Source organism: Pseudopipra pipra, chromosome 2, assembly GCF_036250125.1.
Source record: "Pseudopipra pipra isolate bDixPip1 chromosome 2, bDixPip1.hap1, whole genome shotgun sequence".
NCBI lineage: Eukaryota > Metazoa > Chordata > Aves > Passeriformes > Pipridae > Pseudopipra > Pseudopipra pipra.
In genome coordinates this window covers 51,220,647-51,248,558 of record NC_087550.1, presented here as the reverse complement: position 1 = coordinate 51,248,558, position 27,912 = coordinate 51,220,647, and the positions used below count along the sequence as shown (strand labels likewise).

General features: G+C 36.7%; 1 protein-coding gene across 3 annotated transcripts in view; it reads left to right on the top strand.

Annotated features, from left to right (window-relative positions):
* Window positions 1-27,606, top strand: part of DCLK1 (doublecortin like kinase 1) — a 239,683-nt gene extending 212,077 nt beyond the window's left edge. For 2 of the 3 annotated variants that reach the window (XM_064645543.1, XM_064645546.1), the window contains 3 exons: window positions 1,116-1,196; window positions 8,231-8,344; window positions 22,719-27,606. In XM_064645543.1, the coding sequence (XP_064501613.1) occupies window positions 1,116-1,196; window positions 8,231-8,344; window positions 22,719-22,883 (360 nt within the window). In that variant the 3' untranslated portion in view covers window positions 22,884-27,606. Of the gene's footprint in view, window positions 1-1,115; window positions 1,197-8,230; window positions 8,345-13,990; window positions 14,065-22,718 lie in introns of all 3 variants that reach the window. The other variant, XM_064645545.1, reaches the window with a different exon arrangement.
* Window positions 27,607-27,912: the final 306 nt, after the last annotated feature.

Sequence of the window (27,912 nt, the reverse complement as noted above, 5' to 3'; positions counted from 1 at the left end):
AATGCTCCCTGGGACTGTGCTTTGTATGGACTTATGGGGAGGACCAAGTACCAACCTGGAGCTTTTGAATATTATGTAATAATATTATGGGGAGGCTGGTTTCCCTTATTAATCCCATTAGATGTTATATGGGTTGTTTCTTTCTGTCAAAGAACTAGGCCTCCCCATTGCCTTATTGTTGTATCATGGTATGAAATACAGACTTGTTTGGGTCACAGTTCTTGGACTGTAGCCTTTGGTGTTCTAAAGCAGATACGTCCTGCTTTTACAGATATGTGGAGGGTGATCAATTTAGCCTCTTAACTAGTGAGGTTAATGAATGAGATACAGTCATAGAGTTGAAAGTCCTCTAAACCACATCGTTGTGTTGTAGCAGGCTTCATTTCATAGCATCATAATTAGGAACTCTGCAAGTCCTTTGCCAGTGGTGTTTTCCTGTGAAGCTCCTTCTTCCAAATAATGCAGTCTAAAATTTCTGTTTTGAAGCATTAGCCTATTCATTTAACTTTTCTTTTCACTAAGAATTACTAGCTTTGGTCTTTGTTGATACACCTTTATTTGCTGCCATGTTACCATCCTGTTTTTGCCATGCACTCTACTCAGTGGTGGAATTATATATATGTTTATTTACATGCTAGTTGAAAACTAGGTAATTGCAGAGAAATTCAGAGGATGAAAAAATGTTTTTAAACATTGGGGTTTTTTTAATATTTTCTATGACATTTTTACAAGAGCTTAAAGTAAAATTCTAGATTTGCTGGCTTTTTTTCTTACAGAGAAACTGTCTTTTTCCTAATGGGAATCTAACCTAATTTCATGCAACCATCTGTTTTGCACATTATGTATTAAGTGCTTTTCTGTTAAACAGTGGCTTCAGAACTGTAACTCAGAAATGTCTTCTAGCTTTTCAAGGTACGGATAGATATTGATTTAAAAGTTCATCTGGATGTTCAGCAGTTCATAGTTGTTCTATTTTTTAAATAATATATTTCTGCAGTTGGTAGTTCACTCTCCCTCTGAGCACTCTTACAAAATCAGTTAAAGAGCTCTTTAGTGAGTGTTGATTTGTTCTTTAAAAGTGTTCTCTAAATTTGACCCAGTGTTCCATTTCTCAGGAACTTATCACAATGATGCTTCAAGTAGATGTAGATCTGCGGTTCTCAGCCTTGCAAGTTCTTGAGCATCCATGGGTTAATGTAAGTATTTTCAGACTTGGAGATGCTTCTTGCAATTTGGCATCTTTGAGCTCTTTCCTGTCAAGTCCCTGCTATGCCCTTTTGAAAGCCAGCACATTCTAAAAATGCCACAGATTTAACTGGAAATAAGCTGGGTTACATGCTTATTTAGTGTATGACATGTACCTTGGAGTTTACACTATTATATGCATGCTCAGCTACATTTTCTCTGAAATATTTTGAGCCAGATTTTCAACAAATTTCAATGACATTTGATAAATTTATATGTCTAAAAATCAGCTTGAAGCTTCAGTGACACATTTTGTTCTCCTAAAATCAGATGGACTCAAAAATCTCACAGTCATGATTAAGAGTTACTGCAATGTAGTTCATAGTATTAAGCTACTTGATCCAGAATGAAACAAGGAAACCTTTAGAATCATATTTAGCTTCTGATGATAATTAATATTTGTTAATTATTTCAGACTATTTAACATGTCTTAAAATATTTGGATGACAAGCAATAAAAATATGGGACAGTCTATATTCAAATTCAGAAGGGACAACTGAGAAAAGAAACACAATTGGGATAACCAGAGAAAAAAAATTGAAGGAAGAAGAAATAATGCCTTGTTTTGTTTGTTGCAAGCTTGAGTGTGCATTCCTCGCTGGAATACAATTTGGTCCCTCAGCTGCTGTATCCAAAATCCCTTTCCCACTAAAACACTGTTCTAAAAATTCAAATATACAGTAACCTCAGATGTTAATCTTTTTTTATGAAAATGTCCTCCATGTCATCCAGAGTAGTGGTGATCAGTTAAGCATTTACCAAGTATATGTTTTAGACTTGGAGGCTTCCTTATTGCCCAAACCATTTTTTTAAAATTGTAAATGTTTTTATCATGCAGAGAACTTCTGTGATGTACAAAGAGTGCAGGAAAACATCTGATGAAAATCTTTTCACTTTTAAGGTGACATTCAAGCACCTGAAATACTAATTTTCCTTGATGCCAGGGGCTGTCCTTGAAACACAGTGTTCTGTCACAGTTTATAATGCCTTTTGGTGATTGAGGTGTCTCTGTGTCCCCATCGGAGGAAGATGGGTGGAGATTTCTGGAGTTCTGCAGGGGAAGAGATGGAACTGACTGACTGGAAGCCACAGGGAGGCCAGGTCACCCTCAGTGTCAGCACACTCATCAGCACACTGCTGCTGAGATTACTGAAATATCACCTGTTTACACCATTTAAGGATGTGGTCACTTATCTTCACCTTTTTCTGAAAAATATATTTGAAATATTAATGCTACTCCCAGATGCTTTTTTTTTTTTAATTCAATTACACCATGGTGTGTTTTAGGAAGCCATTTTAGCGCAATATATTAAAAAAAGAGTGCAGCTCTTTGTTAGTAACCTGATGCTGATGGTGTGCAAGTGACATGAGGATCTGCTCTCTGCCCTCAATAGTACCTGCTGATGGGGATGGGAGGGGAGAGGGGACGGGGACTAAAGCCTTTTAACACTCTAGAACTCTGCTAACAAAACCTTGGCAAATTCCTGGTTTTCTGTGCAATAAGTTAACATGTGGAACCCTTTGCCAGAAGGTGCTGTAGAGGACAAGTATAAATGGATTCAAAAGGGAATTTAATAAATTTTTGGAGGATGAGCCCGTTGGAGCCTATTAAATATAGTGGTCTGGATATAAGTCTTGGCTCACAGAGTTCTTAAGTACTTGGTTGGCAGGAATTAGAGGATATACAGGGAAAGTTAAAGATCTACTTGTCTTTGTTAAAGGTACTACTTCTTAACAGTGACAACAATGCACTGTCAGAAACAACATACAGTATTCCATTCATCTTTGATCTAGCTCTGCTGCACTTCTCGTAATTTTATGGTGGTAATAATTCTCTGCAATCAAACCTGTAGAAGTTTAATCTGTAAGTAAGTGAAACAAATATTCCATGACCTTTCTGTAATTCCTTCTTTTCTACCCAACTGCTGCTTTTAGCAACTGAGACGAATCAGCATTTTGTCTTCAGCAATACACTAAAGATAGTTCATAATGCAGATCAAAACTGCTTTTGAATTCTCGTATGTGTCTTCCAGATATTTTTTCTGAAAGACAAAAAACCAGTGCTGGGACCAGTTCAGAAAAGTGCTTGAACATTTTCCAAACATTGCTCCTATTTCAAGGCATCACACATGGAAGCACTTAATATCAGGCATAAAATTAACTAGATGGCACTATAATCCTAATTCACATTAGGAGAAATAAGAACATGGCTGAGTTGAAACAGGTGCTTAAATGATTACATGAAAAAAGGCATTTCCTTGAAGTGTGTCTAGCCTAGCAGACACACTAGAAGATAGCCTAGCAGGGTCAGCCTGATGGTATACCGAGGCATAATGGTACACTGGTGTTAGATCCAGCTATGCATCCCCATGCCATCACTTGTTTGATCAGGTGCAAGTCTGCCACACAGTCTCCCTCTATCTCAATTTCCCAGCTTCAGGACAGGGAATTAATATACTCATCACTTTTTACAAAAGGTTCTGCAATCTATATGTTGTAATTACCTGAGCAATTATCTGCATGCTGGCCTTCTGAGAAGATATGGGGAATTTTCACCTACATTCCATTTTCACAGGTAACCTGCTTAAATACTTTTTCATGGCATCAAATGCTGGACTTTACTTTCCCTTTCTGTCCTGGTTTCAGCTGGGATAGAGTTCACCACAAAAGTTTTCTTATGTCAGTTTTGAACCTATTCATAGAGTGTTAAATCTGCAGCTAAAATACTAGATAAAACAGCTGGCTTGAAAAGTAGGCATGTGTTTTCTTCAACAATTTTAAGAAACATTTTCTTTCTTTGATCAAACCTTTGATAGAAGTGTTGTAACTGCTTACACTGTATAAAACCATTTTGTAGATTGTAAATAACCATTCCACTTTATAGCTGCTTACTATGTGATTACTTGGTAAATTGCTGAGATTCCTGGAATGTGCTTTGACAGTTTCAGTAGGAGCAAACTCTCATTTTAGTTTCAGTTTTTGCTATAAAAATAGCTGGAATCCTCTTGGAAACTGCAAAACTTGTTATGGTCAGAGTCAGGCCAGTAAAGCAGTTCCTATGTCAGTGATATCCCAGCTGTTTTCAATTCAAAAAAACAAAACCTGAAAAGATGTTGGCTACATGCCACTGCCGCAGATGGAGATCTTGAATTCTAAATGCAATTCAGCAACAGTTCTTTGCCCCCTTCATTTAGTTTATTCAGTCACCTCTCCTATGCAGTACGCTTGGACCTGGAAACAAATCCATCTGTTTATACTTCCCCCATGGGGACCCCAGCTCTTTCCTTTACCTGCTCAAAGTCTCTGAAAAGCCAAAGAATTATAAAAGAGACTGGAAGCTTGAAATCTGGCATTTTAAACATTGATGTTATTGATAACCTGAAACAAGCTACAGGACAAACTTACTCTTTTTTTGTTGTATAAGTAGTAACTGTTTCCTAATACATCATTGAGCAGCAAATGCTGAATGACTGCATTCCCTAAATCCTTCTCTGTTAAAATAATCAACATAAAATCTGTGTTGTTGCCGAAGAAGGAAAGATGGCACACAGCAGCCTAAAAAGAATTCGGAAAACTGGAGCTTTTACATATTTCCTTCCCTGTGTTTGCCTTGGAAATTTGTGTGCAAAAGAAGTGAATAACCAAGCGATAAGTAGCAATAAGCTGAATATTTGTAAGGAATTTAATTTAAAAAGACATTTCTTGTTTCATAGCTGCACTACTTTTGGTTACACCTTAGGACACTGCACAAAGAAACGTTTCCCTGTAATCCCTAGAGGAAACGTCAAAAGCTTTTCCAGAACTTCTATTTGCTCTGGTTTCCTGTTGTTATTTGTATAATAATCTATTCATCTGATGATTTTAGACCTGGAAAGTAAAGGTCTTGTGACCAACTTGTGAAATGGATATAAGTGCTTCAGGGCAGTAGGAGTCTGGGAATCCTGAACTTCATTACATCTTTTTAACGCCTCTTTTTCCTTTGAGTGGCAATGTCTCCTGCCACAGAGAACAATGCAAGTATGAAACCAGTTTTTATTAATTACTGGAATGACTCCAAGACACTATACCTCTTTTTTTTTTTAATAGTAGTTTGATTTCTTTCAAATAGACCATGAAAGGTATTTTGTGGAGGGTGATTAAAAAAAAAAAAAACAAAACAAAAAACCAAAAACAATAACACAAAAAACAGAAGTATTTTAACATTCCAAGCAGTTTACATTGTCCATGTGAAAACTCAAATTCTGGACCAGAGTTTTCAAACACTCAATGGATTTTGACTGTTCCGTTTCTGAGTCATGCACAGGAGAGCTCTTCTTTCAGAGCATCAGCAGTCAATGTTTTCTGAAGCTCTTGACCCTTTAAAGTTCCCAGATTGAACACCAAAAATCACTAGTCGTCTTTAAAAGATCTTGTGATTACTGCTAAATCTGAGATGAAATTCTGTGGTCCTAACCCACTGAAAAAAGCAAAATCTTGAAAATAGAGGAAAGGAACAGTTAACCTCTTTGGGGTCTGACATCCTTCCCATTACAGCAACCCAATGAAATTCTTGTCAGCAATGTTTACCCTATTCTCCAGTTCTACAACTTACCCTGCTGACTCTGGTCAATATGATGTTTTTGATTCTGTTTTTTTTTTTTTTTACTTCTTGTCTTTTAAAAATGCAGAACAGCTTGTTTTATATTTAGTTAAATAGCTGTCATCTCTCACCCTCAATAGCTATCTATTTTATTTTTCACTGAAGTGATTCCAGGAGCCAGCTTAATATATACTGACTTGTTTATAAAGCACACTTGAATAAAAAAATGATAACTACTAAATGTCAGGTGGTACCAACAGTAGTAATAAAAATTTAATAATGATAGAGGAATTCCAATATATCCCTATGCTACATCTTAAATTGAGCTGTGAAATATTTCATATAAAAGCTGGAGCCCAAACTATGTGTCTGTGGCATGCTGCCACCAAAAGTGAGGGTGTAGTGCTTCACCAATAAAATATGACTATTGTCTTCGTAGTTTAGTCTTTTGACAAGATGACATGAATGCTTGGCAGTCTTTCATGTCAAGAAAGCCAAGAGAATGATTTTATTTTTTCTTCCTCCTTTATTGAAGAGAAATTCACTTTAGCTTTCTTCTGGGAAAGGCAAGGTCAATGGAAAGCAGGTTATTTTTAGGGGTCATATACTACCGAGCCAAGACTCCCCGGTGCTAGACAATAATCAGCTACTGGGTCGTATTGTTTTGGTTTTTGTGTTTTGCAGCTGTGTGCACTTGACTATATTTTGCCAGCTGAGACTTTTTTTTAAAGGGGTGAGTAAGGGATCTCTAAACACAAACTCCCCAAGCTAAATAAATAACAAACCCTACCAACCTCTCTAAAATTCCCATAGGCTCACTGAACTCATGATTTACTGCAGCAGCTCTGTAAGTCTTTAAGTGCACTCAGAATTGATGTGAAGTCAGAAAAAGATGTGTCTGTCATCTCTCTCCATTCTGATCTTGTCTCTTGTTTGCCTGTATTCTGCTATGATTTTGCTTAAGTGGAGTTTAAGAACTTTTTCAACTGTTGTCAGCCACACACACCATGCAGTACTAGCTTGGGATGACCATGATGTGTGGCCAGTGACCTGATATCCCGCGTGTTTATCTCCCTATTCCACCTATTCTGCATATTGTTGCCTGTAATCCTGCATATTCTGCTAGTGGGGAAGTCTCACTGAGCAGTGGCTTTTTGCACATTTTTCAGGCATAAGGATCTTTTCTACAATTTCTAAAAAAACTCCCCTTTTCTTGGGCTTGAATCCAACCTGAGGACTTGTGCAAAACTGCAAACTCCCTTCTCTCTGCTATGGTTTTGTCTCAGCATGGAGGTTGCTGGTGTGCCTAGGTGCAGATATCCAGGTTTCTCTGCAAAGTGGGATGTCTCAGCTGGAAGGAGGCATGTCCCAGACCAGCTGCATGGTGTCTGGGCTGGAGAGCTGGCTCACTTGCTGTGTGCCACAGCAGAACATGTGTCTGCTTCTACTTAGCCATGCAGTTGTGTGCCTACTTTTACCTCAGGTTAGCTCAAGTTGAGAACATAGACATTTTGGCATGGAGGAAGAGGCCACCCATAGCTGGCTCCAGTCCTTCTCTGCTTTCCCAGGCAATCTGTACCTCTGCATTCATGTACCTTTCCTCTGCATTCATGTACCTTTCCCCACAGCATCCCAGGCTTCTTTGCCTTGGGACTGGGGTAAGGAATTGCAGTCTCTTGTTATCAGTCAGTTGAAGATTTGATTTGTGGAGGTAGTTCTGGTTAGCGAGGATTTTAGTACAGTACTGTCATGAGCTGTGGGGAATGCCACCACAAGCCATGAGCTTACGCCTGACCTGACCTGGCCTGGCCTGCAGACGTGCTACAATGCCTCCTGGAGTTGGTCAGGTCTCCTCCTCACCCACTCCGAGGTTCTCAGCCAGGGCATGTCTCAGCTCCCATCTTATCTGGGTTTCCTCACTGTGGGACTCACCGAAGATCCTTTCCTTCATCCTGCCAAAATAGGACCTTTTGTTATTCTAATCTCTTAGATACTTTTTACTTTTGAGGTCATTATCGTTAAATTTATGTGATGAGTAAACAGAATCATAAACAGGTCTGAGTTTATCATGCTTTGAAATATTAATGGACCTAAAAATAACTAGGCAGTGGTGTTTAAGGCATGGTAAAAATAAAAATAAGATGTTTAACAATTATTATTAATTCACATTACCTAAAATTTGAGAAGAAAAGATTGAGTAAAGAAGAAGAGAGAGACTGGTTCATTCCATAATATGTTCATCTTATAAATACCTTAGATATATTGGTGGAGGCAATGATTGACCCATATTTTAATACAAACTTTTTGTAAACTTTTCTGTATTGACAGGTGCTATCAGAATCACCCTGCAATTCTCTGCTTTCGCCTTTTCTCTCTGAAGTTTTATTTTTCTTTATTTCTCTCTAGGATGATGGCCTTCCAGAGAATGAACATCAGCTCTCAGTAGCTGGGAAGATAAAGAAGCATTTCAACACAGGCCCTAAGCCGAACAGCACAGCAGCTGGAGTTTCTGTCATAGCAGTAAGCATCTGAATTACACAGCTGAAACACATCTATGTGCCCATCAGACAGTATGTGTTTAGGACATTCCACCAAAGAAAAACAGAGAGGATTAATCTTTAGATAATTCTAGCATTTAATTAATATAAGCATAGACTGGTATTCTGCACAACTTTTCCCTTGATTCTGCTTGTGAGTCACATTGTTATTGAACAGCCCTAGGCGATATAACTGTACACACAGTTCCACATTTTACCAGAAGATCAGTGGACTTAACTCCAATGTAGATTTGATAGTTTGAACTATGGGATCATGACATTTTAATTGGCAGCATACTCATAATATGGATTGAGGCCACACAGAGGTTTGTAGCAGAAGGGCAGCCCCACTTTAAAATGGAAATTGTTCCAAAATTTTAACTGAAAATCTATATGGCGGCCTAAACTTCTCCTCTTTGAAGACGTGAAAGGGAGCTATGATGCCTCACTGCTGCCTTCATGTTTCATGAGTCTAGCCACTTCAGATTTAGCTGAGCAGCAGCATTTTATTGTAGTGCCACAGAGAAGCTGCTTCCCTTTCACCAGAAGTGCTTAATTGGGTAAAGACTTAATGGAGCTCCTTGCTGCCTTCTCTCATCTTGCTATTCCAGTCGAGCCATTCTAGGTTAGAACGTGTCGGGAGCTTCTGAAACTAAGCTTGACCAAACTTTTGACGAAGCTTTACTGATGTTTCAATGGCATCCTCAGTGTAGTGTACATACCATAAAACTCTATTTTTTTCTCACAGATGAACATGTGTATTAGATATACATGGGCACAGAATATATTCAGCATATGATGAGATTACTCATACTAATGCCATTGAATAATAACATGCACATCCTTCACATTTTTGATACATCTGCCTGTGTCTGTAAGTTTTCCTTTATTACTCATAGTAATGTGAACACTCCAAATAGTCACTAAAAATAAGTGACATGTTAAACGTAACCATTCCCATATCAGATTACTCAGTGTTCATTCCCAGCTTCCATAAATTGCAGGTGGTGTGACTGCACATGTACACTTTCTTGTACTGTTTCCACTTTCATGTTTCTCAGCTCAGCCCCTCCAGTGTTGAGTTTAATCAGCATGAAGTAAACTCAGCTCAGCACATGCAATCTGGCTCACAGGTGTGAAGTGCTTGTGCAGCAAAATGGATACTCTCTCAAAGTTACTTGGTATAAGTGTTTAAAATTTCAAGCTGTGCCTCTCATATTTTTTCTTTACTCTTTCCTACCCTGAACGTCCTCAACATGGAAGCAAGTTGTTCCTCATGCTTTTCCTAGATTTTCTCAGCCATCAGCTAACATGGTCAGCATTTATTTATTTTCATTTTTAAGCAATAATACTGCAACAGCTCTCCCACAACTAAAACATCACATACCCATTGCTCATCTGAACTGCAGGTATGTTCTGTATAGACTAGCTGAAATCGTGTTCCTTTTAAATGGACTGCCAGCACGCTTGTCCATGAGAATTACTGCTCAGATCCTCCATGCTAATGACTTCAAAGCTTAAAAGCAAGAAATGATGCCTCTGTCCTCATCCATCCCTCGCCTCCTTTATATTTTTAATTTCCCCGCCCTTCTCTTTTTTTTTCTCTGCCCCAATTGCTTTGCCAAGGAATTGATTGCAGCAGTTTAAAACTTAAGTAATGAGAAAGACACTGTAGTGAATCTTTCCACTGCAAAATATTATACATCAGGAAAAAAAACTTGTATGTTTAATTATATTCTAAATATTTTTTAGTGTTTGGAAATTTAACAGAATATTTTTAGTGATCATCTCTGTGGGCAAACTTCATACTCCGGCATGATTAATCCTGTAACTTGGCCTATAAAGTAGAAATGTGTAGAATATTTTTATGTAATTCAGAAAGTGGTTTGATTAGCTTGTGTCAATTATTTTCTAAAAAATTGGAAGAGATGGGGAAATATAGACCTCTTTAATATTTTGATAATGTTCTAGAATGCTAGATAATTTTTATTTTACAAATAAATTAGTTTTGTTTCCTACAAAATAATTTAATGTGTAAAAGAAAGCCAAAAGCAAAACAGCAATGCCTTTAAATGCTGTTTCTGCATTTGAAAACCAATTTAATCTATATTTGATATGCATTTCATCAGGGTTTTAGGTTTGAGAATCTTCCTTTAGCTGTGCAATCTCAAATATCACAGAAGTAAATCCTATTAACAAAGACTGCTCTAGATTTAGAACTTTCAAAGTATGTACAGATGTTGTAACATTGTTCCGCAGTAAAGACATGCACTAACTATATTTTCTATAAAAATAATGGGGTTTTGTGCCTGCCTGTATGTTTACTGTAACTTTTTGAGAGAGTGCTTGTGTATATAATATATAGAGATGCCTTCTATACATTATATAACACATCTGTGTCTGTGTTTGTGAAAATGTGTTAGTATGTGCATATATTTCTGTAGCTTACTTAATAGTATGAAAGATAAATATTAGCATTACTTTGAATCTTATAATTCTGTTTATGTACAGAGATAGCTAATATGTGGTATTTAGTTCTTAATTTGTCCTCACGTTGGTATGATATGGTATTATATGCCTGTTTTCTCCGATGGTAAGATATAACGCACCTCAAAGATCTCAAGGAGTATTTATCATATGCACCAATTAAAACTATAATATGAAAATTAAGTTCCTAAACATATGTTCGTGGTCAGCTTGATTGGGAGGAAGTTTGAAGCCACATGTGTTTTACATACATCGACTGTGGCTACTGCTTCCTTCAGAAGTGTTCAAATTCCATTGACTCCTCTGGTTCAGACTTATATCTGCCTTATTGATGCTGTAATCCTCAGTAAAAGTTGTCTCTGACATTTCAAGGCAGAGACATCCTACTTCTCATGCATGTGTCCAGACTTCAAGTTTGTCCACATTTCGAAGGATTTGTCAGTTTGGACAAACTACCATAATGAACATGTTGAGCATGCCTAGCAAAGTAGTTGCTTTGCTGATGTAGCAGTATGATTTCTGAAACAAAATTAACTCTACAGGCAAAGAGAGTTTTCTGTTGATATAATAATACATCATTAGAAGTTCTGTCAGCATAACTATGTCAGTTGGGAAAAAATTCCCTTGAACAAACATAGCTTTGCCAGCAAAATTTTAATTGGAGAAATAGTTTTTAAAACAGCAAGAGAATTAGCAAATCCCTAAAAAACACTGTTTGCTGATGAGAGAATATGTAGGAAAAATATCACTTTACTTGCTCTGTTCTTAAATTCTTGTCACAGGCATTTACTACCAGTCTCTGTGGGAGACAGAGGCTGGGCTAGTGCCCCTCAGTCTGTGTCAGAATGGCCACATTACTGTTAAGCATATGCCAAAATATTTGCAGGATCATGTTTCTCATACAGCTTTTCAATAGGAGCAGTATTTTGTAGTTCTGTGACAGTGTTTATAAAACATACTGCAGTTAAAAATGTAAAACCGGACTTCTACTAACTAGCCTTTTTGAAATTTGAGGGTAGATTTTTTTTCCCTTCAATTCTCCAAGGATGGCAACCCCATTTTTTTTTTTACTGTGGCCATGAAATAATACCCTGTGGTTGTATCCTCTGGGTTTAGTGATAGTGCCTAGAGTGACTAGGAGCCCAAATCACTTTTAAAGAATGATTCTGCGACACAGAGGTGTGCTGTAATTCCTTGTATGAACCAAGCATCGTTTAATATGTGTCCTTGTCTGAAGTGTTAAAGCTCTGCCTGTATGTCATCACTTTTGTGCTTGTACTTTTGCCAGTGTTAAGACAGAGGAAAAGACTAATGTTATTCTGCTGTTAAGGTTGGATGAGGTCTCTCTGTCTTGGTAATGCATCTCTGTCTGGAGAAGCAGAGAAATTGAGTAGAACAGCTAAGGAGAAAAGCTGCTCAGAAAGTTGGTGCAGCTCTCTGTTGCTTACAGGGTCCTGGGTTCAGGGCCCTGGCAACGGGAAGGCAGTGGGTGGGTCATTGCCCTGCCTTTTACCAATTTTAAAAAAAAAATTACAAATGCCAAGTGGTATTTTTAGTCATAGGATTTCTTGGGTGGTGTGGAAGAGAAGCCAATTCAGCTTGTAAGTTTTGCTTGCCTTAAAGACGAACCTGTGTCTCGACTATCCCTTCCCATCTATTATCTGTGTTGTCCTGGGATCATTGTCCACAGCCGGGTTTCTCATGGCAGAATTTCCACACTGCCAAAATTTTTCCAACTCGTGTTAGGAAGTGACTCTCACCATTTTCTCTGTATTATTTTTTTAGCTATTCAATTTTAGGGCAATATTTTTAATCCGCTTTTTAGAAAAACATCCCTTTTGTGTGTTTTTTGTGCAGCATACAAGGAAGCCAGTAGATGGCAATAGCAGACCAGTGTAATTAAGCAAACACAAATTTAACTCTAGGTACAAGGTCCCCATGGTTTTAAACAGGAAGCGTCCTTTAAATAATTCAAAATAAGATGAAAGTGGCATTGTTTTAACAAAATGGAATAAATTATTAAATTATTGAAGGGGAGTCATCAAGAAAAATTCAAATTTGTGGTTGATTCCTAACTCCCCTTGAAGTGTGTTGAACTGCTTTTCTGATTTAGAATTAGAAACTATCATCGGTATTGGAAATATATGCCATGCTCTTATTGAAACACAAAATGGCCTTTTCTCTTCCTAGGGCAAAATCTGAAAATCGTTACAACTAACAGTTTTAAAGCAGACAGAGTGTCTCTGTAGATATTTTCCCATAAAATTTTATTTAATTCAGCTAAATGATGTCTCCACCGTCTGTTAGAGCAGCACTGAAGGGTTAGGGAAAAGAACACATTTTCTTTGTTCCTATGCACATGATTTTGCTAATGATAGACTAAACTTGAAAAATCTGTATTCCTTAAGTAATATCACTGGCATACTTTCCTGGACACAATGTTAAGTTCATTTCCATTTTGACTTTAATTGGTGCAATTTTAAACCAAATAGTTTTGTACTATTATCTTTTTGAGCATGAGGTGTAAGCTGAAATGATAAACAATGTTATTCATGGCTCTGAGTAGTCCTACTTTCCAAGGTTAACGCATTTTTAGAAATGAATTACCATGATTGATGGGGTATCAAAATGTGATTCTTTTCGTCTTTACACATTCCATGATTTTGAAGCAGTCTAATTTAAGCCTTGTGTAGTGTGTCTAGCCTGCTCCTTGTGATGGTTGCACTGCATTTAATTTTTTTTTTAATTATTAAACTTCTCAATTTAATTGCAAAAGATAATATTCTATTACTGGTATGTGCAACTTAAAAGGGCAATACTGTCTTTGGAGGTAAAAAGATATTTGTCAGACTTTTAAATGAATGCATTATGCATTAAGTAATCTATTTCACAAATTCCATTTTAGTTTGAATAAATTGGCTTCTAATTTAGCAAGACCAAATCTAGAGTTAGTATCTTTTTCTTTTATTTCTTTACCTTTTTTTTTTTTTTCTTCTGCGGGAGGTAGCTTTAGGATGTTAGATAAGAGCCTTCTGAAAGTGAAAACAGTAAATATGCGCTAAATAAGGAACAGCTTGCTCTGGAGTCTGAATTCTCTAGCCTAATGTTGATCCACTGAGTTGCCCCGTTTCTCTCTGCTCAGCTGGACCACGGGTTTACCATCAAGAGATCAGGGTCTTTGGACTACTACCAACAACCAGGAATGTATTGGATAAGGTATGAGATGGTGCAGCGCCAACAGTCAGTGTTTCCATGGCAACGTGCTGGCAGTCTCCATTAACCAGTTCCTTCAGTGGATAAACATGCTTTTTGATTTGTTATCGGGTCCATATGCTGCTTTATCAGTTTCGTTTTAATCTTGATTGAGATGCCACACCCCTTCATTCCCTTTCTTCACCCATTCCTCACACCCACATTGCCAGCTTTCTCTTCATCGCACATGCTCAATATCAATCTCCCCTATAGTTAAAAGGACAGTGTATATAGAAAATCTACCAGATATGCTGAAGTACTCACCCTCCCCCTCTCTATTGCTTGTTAAGGCATCTGCTTCCCCTATGCTCCTGTTTCAAAACACACGGAGTAGCAACAGGCTCTCAGCATATATTTTCCTCTTTTTTCCATGCAAGATATGGAGCTATATACTGTCATTTTAAACCGATTAAACACAATCCTTACCTTAGATTGAACAATGCATTTACATAACACGGGCTGTAGAAACTCTCCCAAGTTCACTGAAATACAATGCATTGTATGTGCTGGTAAGCTTGTGTTTCTAACAATGCATTCCTTCTCTTTTCTTTTTAAAACCCTTCTGATACCTATTTATTTTGATTTGATTTTGTTTTAAATATTGCATGAGTCTTTTGAATATATTTTTCTTCATTGTGTAACTGTGCCAGGGTTGTTGTTAACTGGCTTAACCTGTATGATAAAATGGGTCTCTGGGAGGGAGAGGCTTATTCTGCAGCAGGGGCAAGGAGGGATCCAGGTCTGATAGCCCACGAGAGGCCCACACACCTCCTCAATAAATCCAGAGTCTTGGAATTTCCATCAAGTGGTTACTTGCTGTCTTTTTTTCTTTCTTATTACTCACAAGACCTACATTTTGAAAGCTGGAGAAATTTTTATAAGTTTCTTCTGAAACCTGCATTTTCTAACACTGCCTTTAAAAGCTTGTCTGTGAGAGATTTGTAAAAACTCAGCAAATTAACCACGTTAGCAAAACAGCAGAGATGGTCACTGCAAATGTTTCCAGTAAAGTATAACTCCCACTCTGGATCATGTCACCAAGTGCATGGATTGGGCTACAGCACGCTTTCCATAAAACCTAACGATTCCCTGCGCGCACACTAAGGGCTACGTAGTTTAAATATGGATGTTCTGGGGAAAGAAAAAAAAACAAACCCCAAACCAAAACTAAGCCTATTTCTCAGGCAAAAAGTAAAAAAAATAGTTCCAATCCATCAGTTGAACGCTGGCTAGCAAAAATTGAGAAAGACTTTCACTCCAGGTGCTGGAGTGTGCAGCAGTACCTGTAATTCATCTAATTCCAGCCTACTGCACTTGTGGTAGTGGCTATAAACCTACCATGACCTGTGAGGGCACAGCAAAACCTGCTTGATCTGTCTTGTCACTTGGCATCATGCTTCACGGGTTGCAGCCCTGACGGCCGCCCAGCATCTGTGCCCCTTGGTTTGAAGAAGAGGTGAATGGGGCCTGAGTGCCCAGTTTTAGCTCTGTGTGCTTCATAGCATTAGAGGAATTTTTCTTTTCTGCTTGAGAAGGAAAGATGGCATTTTGTATCAAGCAGAACTTTGACAAAGAGTTGCAAATTCAATGCCTCCTCTGTAAAATGGGGGGAAGCTCGCATGAGCTCTATTTATCTTCCTATTTGCTATACACAATGTTTGGATCTTTTAAAACTCCACCTTCAGGGGGAGCAGACCACCAGAAAAGGAGGCTGTGCGAAAAGCGAGCATCTCCTCAGATTGGCCTTGACTCAGTTTAACTGCTTAGCCCAGGTTTTGAAAAAAACCATATGCATTTTGAGGATGTAGGGGGAAGGGTCTAATTCTGCAACTTGGTAAATAAATAAAGCTATAAAAAAAAAAAAGGGCCATTTGACTAAAGCATTGTAATGGCCATCAGCATACAAAATGACACATCCCTGAATAATGGGCTGGAGCAGATGGGCGATAATCTCTCTTATTCATACATAAACTGCTCTGTTTTCCAGCTGGGGGCAGTAACAACAATGTTTATAATTAAGGCTTTCTAAACTGAGCACCTAGTGTGGAAAGGCAAACTGGGAGAGCAGGGCTTATAGGGGTAGATGTTTAATAAGGAAATCCACTAGGAGAGGATACCTCTGACCAAGCAAGTGCTTTGATGACCAACACTTTAGTCTAAATAAAACCGTTTTGGTGTAGAAAGTGTTTACTTTTTAGTAGCGCAGATGCAAAGCATATGAAAAGGTTCATCAATTCCCATCTATAAAACAGATAATTCAGCACAGGCCTATGAAAATTAACCTGAATTCACAAGTAGAGCAAAAAAATGAAAGCAGGTCCCAAGGAAAATGTAATGCTCCCTTTGTTAGTGTTAAACTACACGTTTCTTCTGCACTCCTCTTTGTTTTCATCCCTAGTTTCTGACAGTTTTCTAAAATTCTTTTTAAATGGCACTATTTTCTCCTTCAATAATCAGAAAACCTTCTTCCTCTGCCTAGAAGACTTTCCTTTTCAAATTCCTTCAAAATACTGTTTTTCTGATCACTCATTCTGCATACTTTTGTTCCATTTAAGTAGGATAATATGTACAGAAGTGACATGATTTTTTTGAGGTACTGAAATGGAACAAACCTTATGTACAGTAGTAGTTATTGTAGCAGGTATGAGCTATAGTGCCCGGAAAATTTTACATGGTTCCTTGAATATGAGGATCAGGAAAAAATACAGGAGATAAACCAGTAAAATCATTTGGACTCCAGAGTAATACACGTTTTAAAAGCAACCCACCTAATGATGTTGGGACATCAGCCCTGCAATTAGAGGTGCAGAAAAGGCCAAAGCAGCATCAGTAGGGGACAAGACCTGGAGTCCCAGTTAAAACCCTGAAGTTTGAGCTGATTCAGAATATCAAGGGAATACCAGAATAATAGTATCTAACATAAAATATTAGTAGAAAATATTAGTATATGTAGCATTATATATAAGATCAGAATAAAATGTTAGGGTATGTTATTTTCTATATATCCCCAGACATTGTAGAATAGCTAAATGGGCAAAATAAAACCCAGGAAACGTATGGGAAAGTCATTAATGATCTATCTATGTAATGATAATAGAAAGGAGATGAATTGCATTGGATGCTTAACAAAATCATCAATCTGGTCAATATTGAATTCATAAAATACTGGATTTTTAAAATGCAGTTCTCACTTTCACAGTTAAAAATGTATCTGAATAGCTCATTTTCAAACCCAGAGTTCCATCCTCTGTCGTTAGTTCCTAATTCACATTACATTGCATCTGTTGAGTTACTTACACCTGTCCCAGGTGGATACAATACACTTTCAAGTCAAAAGTTACAGCCAGATGTCTCGGTGATGGGACAAGGAAGTTGGGAATTAGGCTTGCTATCTGTAAAGTGCCATTTTTAGTACCATAAAACCCTCTGTAAACTGAATATTGGTAAATACAAGCAAATATCTAAAATCATTTAAAATCTCTTCTCCTGCTCTTTGACTAAAAAAACCACAACTGATTTACAAACTATAAACAAAATCCACTCATGCAAACAACTTGGCACTGAGTCTCTTTCACGTGTAATTGAAACCAGCTGAGGAATTGTGTCTCTAAAAATGGGGGATGTCAAAGAGTAAACACAAACTTAAATATAGCAATATGGATTCAGCAGTTATGTCCATAGAATACTTGTCTTTGTGTTCACTCACCAATACAGTACTAATCATATATCAAATTGATTTGGTTTTCTTTGTTTTTTACTTTCATTTTAGCTAAATATCATGTCAGAAGTTACATGGTGTGCTAAAGCACTGGCCTTTTGTATTTGGAGGTCTAGGTTCAAATCCACTCGATTAATTTACCCCCTCGATGTGGTCATTTGCACGTCTCCAAATCACCGTGTAACTTGACTTAGCTATACCTTGTGCCTGAGGGACTAAAAATAACATGAGTGTCTCACTCCTGGACTGAGGTGCATTGCTAAGTTTGAAGTACTCTCAAAAAAGTGTCTTGATTCATGAATCAATCACACACACATATATATATATATATTATTTATATATATATATATAGCCTGAGAAACCCATGGAAAAGAAATTAAAAAAAGATGAGACTGAAGGGCTGCCTGGCTTGTGCCATGAGCAATGTTTAATGATCATTTTTACAGCAAGGAAACCTGACATTACATATCTCAATGTATAGAGGTCACTAGTCAGAAGTTTAAGGAAATAGGATAAACTTGTCTAGGTGTGAAAATTTAAATTTGTGCGTACACATACATGTATATAAAAGAACGTACTGGAAGAAAAATACTAGTGTTTCATTACATATGTTCATGTAATTCTAGCACTAAACAAAGCATCACAAAAATTGCTAACAAATTGCAAATATGCTCCTGCAGAATAAAAGCAAGCAAAGGGAAGGGTTTCTTAGATTAATACATGAACAGCTGCATCCCCAGTTTAGTCTCCTGCCTGGTATGAATAATGGATGGACTAAGAGGCAAAATGCACAATAATATTCTTTTATTAATGAAACTAATATATATCTATATTTGGTGGCCAGCAGTAAATTAAGACAAGTGAAAAGAATAACAATCACTGCTCACTTTCAAAAAATGCAGTTACTCTAATTCAGTAATTACTGACCTGACAGAAAATATCATCCCACAACTGAAATAAGGCTCTTCCCGCTGCAAATCCAACACATATATCAAAGCAGCTGTAGTTTTTTAATATCTGTTCATAAGCACACAGTTCAGTGTTTTCCAAAATAAAAAAATTAATTTACATGAATCAGGATTTCTGTAACATCGAGTGATAGAAATTAGGATGAAGACACTCCTTAAAGAAAAATCCTGGAAAAATGCTAGTTGCACCTTAGTATATAGGTGACAAAAACAGCTATTTTAAAATCATGCTCTGTTACTTCAAATGAAATGTATTTCCAAAAATGGCTTGTTAACCATTTGGTAGTGGGTGTCAGGATTACTAAATGTTGATGCAAAATACATTAGTGCTTGATGAAATACTTCAGACCCAGAAGCACCAAACTATTAGAGGCAATCCACTTGTCTGCTGTTAAGAAGCTCTACCTTTCCTCATATGGATTGCAGAACAGCTTCATATCTTGAATAAGAATGCTATCCTTACATTTTAGTTGTCGTTACAATCATAAAGTGCTCAAAGTTGTCACTCTGTAACCCCAAGCCAGGAAAAATAAAACATCAAAATGTGACAATGAAAATCTGGGTTTTGCAGACCTGTGAAGCATAAGTGCACTTCAGATCCTTTTATTATTTATTGAAAGAGCTTGAAGTAGAAATGCCCTGGAAATCCATAGTGGACTGGTTCATGCACTAGCAAACCACCAGATGAACAGGAGGTGAAAGAATACATCTGTTAAACCAAGGCAATGTGTATAAGAGGCCTTTGTTACAAAAACATCAATGATAATGAAAAAGCTGATTTTTGGAATATGCCCACATGCACAAGAGAGTACAGTAGATGAAAATTGCACTTACAAAGCACTTACAGTCATTGAGGTCGATTCCCGTATGGGCCATTCACTTAAGAGAGTTGGACTTGTGAGTCCCTTCCAACTCAGAATATTCTGTGAAATCTATGAAATCTGGGAAGTGCTCAAATCTATCTCTCTTACCATCTACTCTGCATTCCAAAGGCTTGATCTATTGTATTTTGCAATTCTTTGGAAGTAAAAAATAACCGTAACATCATTAAATGAAAAATTTCATTTGTGCAGAATGCAGAGAGGCAATACCATCCAGTGGTGTTATAGACACGAGAAGTGTCAAACTTCATTTTAACATTGGGCAAAATAAGCCTGTTCCTGCAGGCTTAGGGCCCAAGCACTCTGTCTGTGGCCAGGAGTGCCCCATTTGGTAGTTCTGACATGTTAAACATTAAACATTAGAGTATGACTTGTGTGGTTTTGCTTTCACTAGATAAATACTGACTTTGCCTCTCTGTGACTTTATACATTTTTATTCGATAAGCTGTTTGGGTGAGAAAGGCTCTGCATGTCTCTCAGCCCAGGAGAGTAACCACAATAATGCCCCTGCGTCTGCAAGCATGTCTTTACAAAGACCAATTAGATCAAATCCAGGGAAAACTTTAGATAAAAATGAAAAGAAAAACACAGTCAAAAAATATCTCAGGAAGTTTCTGAAGGGTTAGGAAGCCAGAAATATTTGATCCTACAAACTACAGCAGCATAAGGTGGTAGATTAGGTGAGACCATCAGGGTTATTTTGCTTAACATTTTTTATTATTAAGGAAGGGAGTGCCTTTATGTATATTTAAATGAATAGATTTAAAGCAAAGTCTCTAAAGCTTTCCCAACAATAGTAGAAAGCTAATATCTTGGGGTTTATTTTTAAAGACATCTTTAAAAAGATGTCCTGTTGTTTAGTCATTTTTGTCCTTTATAAAAAGCAATATCCTAGGCTAAATTTCAAAAAAAATTTCTTATACATTTTCTTCTGTGTAACTTACCTAATTTTAAATACCTTCAGATTTTACATATACATTTGCCATTTTCATATAGCAGATTTTAAAAATAAAATTGGAATTTAATACAAGTATTTTTATTTATTCAACCAGAAATGTTTACATTTCTCAGGGGAGAGTATCTATTACCACAGGGTGATGTGATGTGGCTTAAACTTTAAGTAAGTGCTTATTTCTTGTAAGCATTAAAAAAAATATTTTAAATGGAAATCTGTATTTTATAGAGTGGTAATATATGCCGTTCTTTTCAATTTTCACACAGAATTACATACTGTATGCAGTATATTCACTGTGTGTAAATGATCTAGATATTCTTCTGTTTCACATTAAAAATAATCAAAAGCTGAATTGGTTCAAGGCTAAGAAATGTAGAAGGCATTGAAAATACTAATTAGAGCTCTTACCTAAAAGATAAGCAGTAAACAAAGAAATTTTTGGCGGATGAAAAGTGTTGGATTTTGTAGCTATTATTATTTAAAATATGGAGATGAACTTAACAAAGTTTATTATTTTACTGTTTTAAAGTAGTGCTATAAAGGTTCTAGACACAAAAATAGTAGTTCATCAATTTAACCTAACTAAATCCATTTGCTATAGTAGTTCTGTACTCCTGCCCATCCTTTTGTCTCTGTTACATCATTATTGAATGCTGGTTGCATTATTTGAAAGTGTGGATTGCTATAATGCTATTCTGCACCATTATGATGGATTTAGTTTTCATTTTATTCTCAAAAATATGTTGGCTATAAATACATCTCTGCTCTCCTAGGGGGCTCACACTGTAACTTGGTAAATTTTCTAGAGAAATCGATCATGCATACCTCAAGAGAACACAATAAATCCTTTGAAGTAGAATAACCTTTTGGCTGCAATCTTTTAAATAGGTTTTTATTATAGGAACAAATTTTACAAGCCTTATCAGTGAAACTTATTCAGTTCTCGAAGTTATCTTTGCCTCCGGTGCCATGATTTGATACTTGGTTGCATTTTGTATGTCATCTTACTAGACACCTGCCTTTTCCCATCTTGCTTTTTCCAAAACAGTCACAGGTCATGATTTAAGAAGGTAGCCCTGCTTCAGAAGGCAGCCAGCCATGTGTCAAAGTGCTCTTGCTGAATCAAGTCCATCCTGTTGAACTTAAAATTTTACAGTGATTTCAGGGACTACAGTCTAATATCCCATAATCAAGAAAACAGCAAAACTCAGTCCCATGCTTGAAATTGTTAGTTAGACTAAGGCTGCCCTTACTTGGGTTGCAGATTCACCTTGCAAATTGTGCCAGAAAAGCGGAAGAAAGAATGTGGCTAGAAGTTATAGCCATCTTATTAAGACTTGGGTTCTTAATAGTGGCAGAATCATCAAAAAGTAAAGCCATCAAGTAAACATTCTTTTTTCCTATTCCTAGATACCTTATATAGACATAGATAAAATTAGCAGAATATTTAATTCGGTAGACCTTGGTTAACAGGAAGAGACAGCATGGTCAGGCTAAACGGGTCTTTCCGTCACAGCTTTTCAGCGTTCTCCCTAAGAACATCCATTGAGCAGCATGATGTGTCAGGGAGCTGGGCTAGCTCCCTTTGGTGTTTGTTTTTCTCTCTTGTCTGACAACTTCATCACAATCCATCTTTGTTAGATGATTGCACTGACTTGAGCACAGATGAGTGTATATCGGCCTTCATTAGGTCAAATCAAAGACAAACGTACATCTCTGCCCTGCCTGTAGAAACAGATTTATACTTTGACAAGGGTGGGGGAAGGTCAGTTGGTATTTGGCTTGAAATTCGAATCTGTTAAAGGATGAAATTAATAGCATCCAGAAGTAGAACATATGGCATTCATATATATGGCACTGTATCTGCTTGATGATGTCACACTACCTCTTAAGGTTTGGGAAATGCACTTTTTAAAGCATTTAGCTGTTTTGTGGGCTCAACCTTTCAGACCTGACTGAGACAGAAGAGGTTTAATTTGGTCTGAACATTTATTATCCCTGGTATTTGCAGGCCACATAAAACCTCATGGTTTTCATTACCTTTGCGTTTCACACACAGCCTAATTTCATTTATTCTTATTTTATGCCCCTGCCAGACCACCGCTCTTGATAAGGAGAGGCAGGTTTTCCGACGAAGACGCAACCAGGATGTGAGGGGACGTTATAAGGCACAACAAGCTCCACCTGAACTCAACTCCGAATCGGAAGATTATTCACCAAGTTCATCCGAGACTGTTCGCTCACCTAACTCACCCTTTTAATAAAACACTTTTACTCAAAAGTCTTGGCTTTAACCCTTTGAGACCCTGAAACTTCTTCAGACCTGTGTGGAATGATTACAACTGATCTATCCAGCAGTATACGCTGGGATGGTGGAATGCAAAAGGGTGCTCACAGAATCTTTGTAAGAATAATTTCCTAATTGATTGAAATACTTGTTCTCTGTTTAGATTGCAACTTGCTGCTAATATGATCCTCAAAGGGTTAAGGCTATTTTGCTTTTTTATTTAAAGATAGAAGCAGTGAATGTTTTCATCAGTGGAGCTAGGAACTGCAGTATGTAATTTTAGCACATGTTAACCCTCTGAGTAAACGATCAACTTAAATCTTGACAACCCACATTAGGGTTTTATTCTGGCTTTTTTGCTTTTATACGCACATATCTTTTATAGTATCCTGAAGTTCCTTGCCTGTTTCTGGCCAAAAATATATCAAATGTACTATTGCTTAGAAGTTACAGATATAGACTTAAAAATGAAAATAAAATTAAACAAATGGTATCTTCTACAGCAGCTCATTGTACTTCCACAGTGACTGTTATTGGAAGACATTATGCAGGCTAAATGGGAAATTCAGTTTAGGGCATCCTCATGGTTTACAGAAGATGACATGATGCTGGCCACAAAAGGTTGCTTCCATATAGTTTTCTCCTAATGACAATATTGAGTCTTGGAAAGTGGCTTGAGGACACGTTCTGTCATGTAATAGTATGTAATGATCTAGTTGAGAAGTTCCTGTTTCCTTTGCGCCACATTCAGAAATGTACAGGCATCCTCTCAGCACAACCTCATTATTCCAGCAGTCATTTTAAAGGATTAACATTGATGAATGGAAGAACTACCCTTAAAATAGCTAGAGTACTTCTAAATCAGGGAAAAGACAAGTAATTTAATATATGTGTAAACCCTAAACTGAATTAGCAGAAGTTTTGTGTTAGGATGGAGAAACTAAAAATGATTCACCAGTTCTATTTGTAATATTTAATAAAATGGGTATTTACACAAAGTGTATATATATTTCTAGTTTGTTAAAACCTCAACACAGCATTATAGCTTTTTATTTGACCATTATCCTAAAGGTGGCTTCTATAAAAATAATACACTGTGTGGACTTTTGCTTCAGATGTGATAATTTGAAGAAAAAAATTACCTGGTTCAGAATTTCACTTGGATGAAAAAGGCAACTTTCAAAATCATGTTCTAAAATAAAAAATAGCATTGTGAAATTTATAATTTCTCTTATTACTCATATAAAATAGAATTTTTCTCCTCTAAAGTTAAAGTTTTCTCACAGTGTTTTTTAAAAGTCACATAAATGTGGTTTCCTCTCTCTCTTTCTTTCTTCCTTTCATATCATACAGCTCAAAGTATCAATATGCTCCCTAAAATGATATGCAGTTTTTCTGATCTTTCTGGGAAGCATAAATAAATTTTGCAGAAACAAGGCTAGTTGCCCACAGTATTGTTCCCATTGTGAGTTGTGTTTGCTCATGAAACTGTCCATATGGCAGCAAATGTGCACCTGCAAGTTGTTGGAGCTAGTGTAAAGCTCTTTTGCACTTCTAGTTGGAACTATCTAGTTGGAAGTTGAACTGTATTTCAAGAAACACTGGAATTCTGTTTTTCCATCCTACAAAGTGCATCTTTCATTACCTCAGACATGAAAATTTATATATTAAAAACTTGGAATATTTTAAACACAGGAATTTCGTCTTGTGAACTTTCACACAAGTGGTACAAGTAGCTAATATATTTTTTTTAATTCACCCAATATTAAAAATGTAGAAGTGAGATGCTTAGTTGAAACTAGTTCTCCAGGCTTCCTAGGCAATATAGAGAGATGAACATTCCAGGTTTGATTCATTTCATCTGTCATGGGCATGAATTTTAGGCAGGACTCATGTTTTAATTAACCAATTTGTCTCACTACATTGACTGTAGAAGGAACTGCTAGTGGAAGCTTACATCAGACACCAAATTTCAGGTTATGAGTTTAGTGGCAAGTCATCTAAGTCATCAGGAAATTCTGATCTCTGAATGTATATCCATGGGCAGAAGGCCTGTGCATGGCTTCATTTGTCTGGAACCTGAGTAACAGCATCTTAACCCAAGTGAAGCAAATAAGCATCTTGTTGAAGAATTCCACTGGGGCAGAAGGTTAAGGAACCAAGGAACTGCCATACAAATGCTCTAAGATTTTAGTTTTTGGGAAAGGGCTGTGTCTTTGAGATCCTTGACTATGACCATCCAACTCTAGTCGCATTGAAGAGATAAGATGCTGAGTAGATGGGGCACAACCACTGCCATTGTAATGTTAATGGTTGTAATTAGGTAACATTTGGATAGGAGAGGGATTATTTTTCCATAGGATCAAACCCTCAGCCAAGGTAAAGCCTTCCTTGCCACTTACCTACACTAATTTACAGTAGGTCAGGATCTGGCATACATTTTTCCAGTGCTGGCCATCCCACATTATATAACAGCCTTCCCTTTAGAAGAGATACAATTCAGCCATGTAATGCAAGACATACCTGTGGTAATAAAAAAGCATCCATTAATACCACATGCTCCTTGTCTATTGCAAAAATTTGGCAGTCTTAAAGCAAAGGATGATGTTCATTCTTCTTAATTAGAGAGGGAAGTCAGGAGAAAAAAAAAATATAAAAATATGCTTCACTTTATGCATTAGAAATATTATTCAAAAGGCCATCTAGGATATTCCTATCACCTTTGCTTTGCTTTGGAATACAGGATTATCATTAAAATGTTTGGTTCCTTCATGTTACACCATCTTGTACTACTTAAAATGTATATAAAAAAAATCCTAGATCCTGAAGATCCAACTAATACCCAACATCTTATATGTTTCTGATCTTTCGTTCATGTTTTATGAGCATAACTATAAAAATATTTTTTAGTTATTTTTAGGTCTGTGAGAGACTGGGTTTCAAAATATTGATAGCTTATTTTAGTCTTCAAGAAAAGGTATCTGAATATTTGAACTGTTTTAAAAGACTTTCAATGATAGGTTTAAATATATCCATATACCCATATATATTTTTTTAATATAACCATATATATGTATATGTATGTATGGTTTCATGGAAGTAATAATGGCTTAAGCTTGTTTGGCAGTGACTGCCCTTTCTTTCAATCTAACCTCTGAATTCCTGGGGGTAAGTGAAGACAGAATATATGGCCCTAAAAATATTTGCAACACCAATGAAAAAAAGAAATCAAACATAATAGGCTATTTCTAATGTGATAATCTGGGAGAGCACATAGCACACTGTGGTCATTTTACTGTAATATGTACCAGTCCTTCTGACTTTTCCCTTTTGAATTTTTAAGCATTGTATTGCTGCTAAATGTAGCAACAATTGCTTTTTTTAATACTTGTTATATATACAAGGCCAACTTCCTCCCACTAAGCCTGTGTAGTTAGCAGAGACGGATGGCACTTGTGGTAGGCGCCATCTATCACCGAGGAGATGGAGAGGAACACTTCCAAAGGGTGATTCAGGTCATCTAATGTTTCGTCTCTGGAGATGCCTGACAGTTTGATCTTAGTATTAACAGGAAAGTAGACTAGGGTCACTTCCAGCTTAATTCCTCTCAATTAAATATAAGCAGGGATAACATGGACTCCAACCTAAGTGCAATATTCTAGTGAGTTTACATGCAGTAAGCAAACTTTGATGTGAAAATATAGTACTGATAGCACAGGATTAATTGAATAATGGTGAGCCGGGAGTTGTTTTATCTAATTTCATCCATCTAGGAGTTTAGCATCTAATCTAGGGCAATAATCTAAATTTCCCTTATAGGTGCTAGAGACTGCTTCTCTAATGGATAATTAAAATTCTAGGATGGATTAATCACTCACGAGATGATGGGCCTAGCCTAAATGTATTTAGAACATGATTTATTAAGTCATGACATATAAATTAGTATTGCTGTAAGTTACAATTTTCATAGCATTATTATACAAAAAATCCAGAATATTATGGTTCTACTCAGAGGGTTAACAGAAAAGCACTAGGCATGCTGATTACATTGGTGTATCCAAACTGCTTTGCTTTTTTAGCCAGTGTTTGCTGATTTTTTCAGAAAATTCTTGAAAAATTTCAAGTTTGAAATTATTTAAGTGTTGTTGTTTAAGGAATTTCTATAACCAAATTAATCTTATTTTTAGCTCAACTTATCACAGGAATAATATGTATCATTGATGCAGTGTAAGTCTGTAGTTATCAATTTTATTAATTCCACAAGTGATTCCAGAAATCTCTCTTTTTTTAAGTACTTACTATAGAGCTTACAATGGTGGCATAGGTGACTGAGACTGTCTTTCTTATTGGTAAACAAACAATATTGTAATTTCAAGAAAGTCCTAAGAATCAGCTTTTCAGTTAGGTAGTGTACTAGTTAGGGGAAAGCTATCTCATTACATGCATTGTGTAAATCATCTTTGTAGATGAAGATTGTTCATATTAATGAACACATTCTTTTTCCTTGACATTGTAGCAGAAACTGTTTACTTGTTTAAGAACAACCAATACATTAATTTGCTTCAGACTGTTAGAGGGGAAAGTGAGATTCCAGTCATTGACAATGTTACTGCGTTACAGTAGCCCTCATCTAATTTAAATGTGGTGCATACTACAATAAGGAAAGCCAAACCTGTGAATAAACTCCTGAAAAAGCCTGATGGGTCTTTATTCAGTTGGGTGCTCGCATACAGTAGCATATGACAGAAGGAAGGCTTTCAAGAATTGTTGAAATGAAAGCGATATATCCACAAATAAGAGCTAAATTGCAATCCTTTCCCTATGGGGCATATATGCTTGAAAAGAAAAAAAATAAAGAAAAGAAGAGAAAAATTGGCTCTGAGGTTTGCAGTGCTACTATATTACCACAGGGCAAGTACATTAAATCATTGTTATTTACTAGCCTGGGGTATGTGTTAGAAAATGGCATCTTTTTTATTTAGTTTAGATTGTGGGCAGGAAGA